A 2,326-nucleotide genomic window follows, 5' to 3' on the forward strand; every position below is an offset into this window, starting at 1 on the left:
AAACGAAAGAGGGGATGCCATCCGGGGCATCCCCAAGCTTAGGCTCTTGGTTGTTCTTGAATATTACCTTGGGGTGCCTTGGGCATCCCCAAACTTAGGCTCTTTTCACTCCTTATTCCATAGTCCATCGAATCTTTACCCAAAACTTGAAAATTTCACAACACAAAACTTAACAAAAAATCTCGTGAGCTCCGTTAGCGAAATAAAACAAACCACCACTTTTAAGGTACTGTAATGAACTCATTTTTTATTATATTGGTGTTAAACCTACTGTATTCCAACTTCTCTATGGTTCATACCCCCCGATACTAGCCATAGATTCATCAAAATAAGCAAACAACACACGAAAAACAGAATCTGTCAAAAACAGAACAGTCTGTAGCAATCTGTATCAAAGACGCATGGCACCACACCAGCAAGGGGAACGTGCCAGAGAAAATCGGGAGAGCCGAGGAGGCAAGCCGGACAGGCAATCGTTTCGGAGGAGCACCGGTCGTCTCCCAGCCATCGCAATCTGGTGTAGCCAGAGGAGAAAAATGGTGTTCCTTTTTGTTGTGGAGAGAGGGGTCGAGCGATTTGTTTTATATTTTCAAAAACGGAGAGGGGGGGGGGGTCCGTGGAAACGGAGAGACGGAAGAAAGTAGAGAGACCGCAGGTTTTCGATCGGTTCGGTCCCTGGTAACGCACGCATATGCACGTTTAGAGATTAGAGCTGCTGATGTGGCACAATGCTGAATGTGGATGGGCTGCATGTCAAGAGAAATATGGTAGTGGGGATGAGCTATTTAGGTATTATAGATGCGACGATATGGGCTACAATGTTAGGTCATGCAACAAAAGGACAAGGATCGATCCCAACATGAGCACGAGTCGGGGAAGTGGTCGAGGAGGTTCCAGTGGTGATCGAGGCGGTAGGAGTGGTGGCCGTGGAGGACAGATGAGCATTAGATTTTCTGCATGAAGAGGCACGAGTGGTGGTCGTAGAGGACCGACGAGTGTTAGAGGTGCGGGCGGTGGTGGTCGTAGAGGGTGTTGGCCGTAGAAGGCGGAGTAATAGAGGATGGCCTATTGACGTTTTGATTAATCCAAATGGTTGATAGATTATGAATGGTAAATGTTTCTTCATATTCTTTCCGAGCGAGCACTTGTTGTTTTATTGTCTTTACACATTAATTTGTTGATTGATGTCTTTTGCTAACAATTCATATTCTTGTAGGCATGGCTTCATCAGGTCCCATGACGAGGCCCTTTGCACCGACAAGGAGGACATGTCAACCAAGCGGGAGTGGGATAGCTTGTACAATTACCCAGTAAAAGATGTGAAGATCCCAACATATTGGTGTGAACATGAATATGTCGTGAGGAAATCTAAGGACCGAAAGAAGGCTCGGTCAGAAATCCGAAGGTTTTCGTGTGTCTCAACTACAAGTATGATAGGAAGCATCCAAATAAAGTCGGTCATAATCGCTCATCGGCATGCTAAATACAATGCCACAATCGACTCCCAGTTTAGATTTTGTAGTACTAACACATGTAAGAAAATTTGTAGCCACCTCCTCCTCCTCCTCCTTGCGGGTACTTCTCGTGGATAGATGACAAGCTGTCATAAGATGATCAAGATTGGGAGCACATCAAAAGGTAATTCCAGTTTGAACAAAAACTCTGTCTCAATAAAAATGCGGATGAAAAAGCCAAGGCGCTGGAGGAGCGACGAAAGCGTGAGATGCACAGGGAGCGCAAAGAAGCGGAGGCATGAGAGGCAAAAAAGAAACAAATTTATGATGATAATATAGCATGAATAATTTCTAGGGCGGCGAATCTTTTTATACGAGTCTAACGCCTGATCATGTTTGATAAAAAAACGGAATTTATTAATATTTTTCTTCAACTACCAGAGAGCACCAGTGTACTTTTATAATTTTTTTTAGAATTACTCTTATACTACTAATTTCTATTTCTATTTCTATTGTCTACTATAGTGCGTTTTGTAAAAACAAAAAAGAAAGAAAAATGAAAGGGGAAACGCACACTCGGACCCCTGGACGCTGACGCGAGTCCATCGATCCCCAAGCCGTCTTCCTCCCTCTCCCGCAGAGGCGGCGGCGCACGAGGTGGGAAAGATGTCGAGGGCCGTCAGGGTCCGCGGCGACGAGCTGGAGACGGAGCGGGGAGCAAGGGCGAAGAAGCGAAGCCTGGCAGTGGATCGCTCGACGAGCTCTAGATCTCCCGGCGACCTAGCTGTTCGGAGTTCCCATTCCCACCCAGAGATACTGTTCGCGATCTTCGAGCCCGACGAAGCTCAATCCGGAGCAACACAAGGTGATTT

At 46.0% G+C, this 2,326-nt stretch overlaps 1 protein-coding gene across 1 annotated transcript in view; it reads left to right on the plus strand.

Moving 5' to 3' along the window:
- The first annotated feature begins 2,024 nt into the window (after nucleotides 1-2,024).
- LOC119298762 (probable periplasmic serine endoprotease DegP-like) overlaps nucleotides 2,025-2,326 on the plus strand; it is a 10,074-nt gene continuing 9,772 nt past the window's right edge. The window contains exon 1 of the mRNA XM_037576055.1: nucleotides 2,025-2,319. Coding sequence (XP_037431952.1) covers nucleotides 2,121-2,319 — 199 coding nt within the window. The 5' untranslated portion in view covers nucleotides 2,025-2,120. The remainder of the gene's footprint in view (nucleotides 2,320-2,326) is intronic.

Source organism: Triticum dicoccoides, chromosome 5A, assembly GCF_002162155.2.
Source record: "Triticum dicoccoides isolate Atlit2015 ecotype Zavitan chromosome 5A, WEW_v2.0, whole genome shotgun sequence".
NCBI lineage: Eukaryota > Viridiplantae > Streptophyta > Magnoliopsida > Poales > Poaceae > Triticum > Triticum dicoccoides.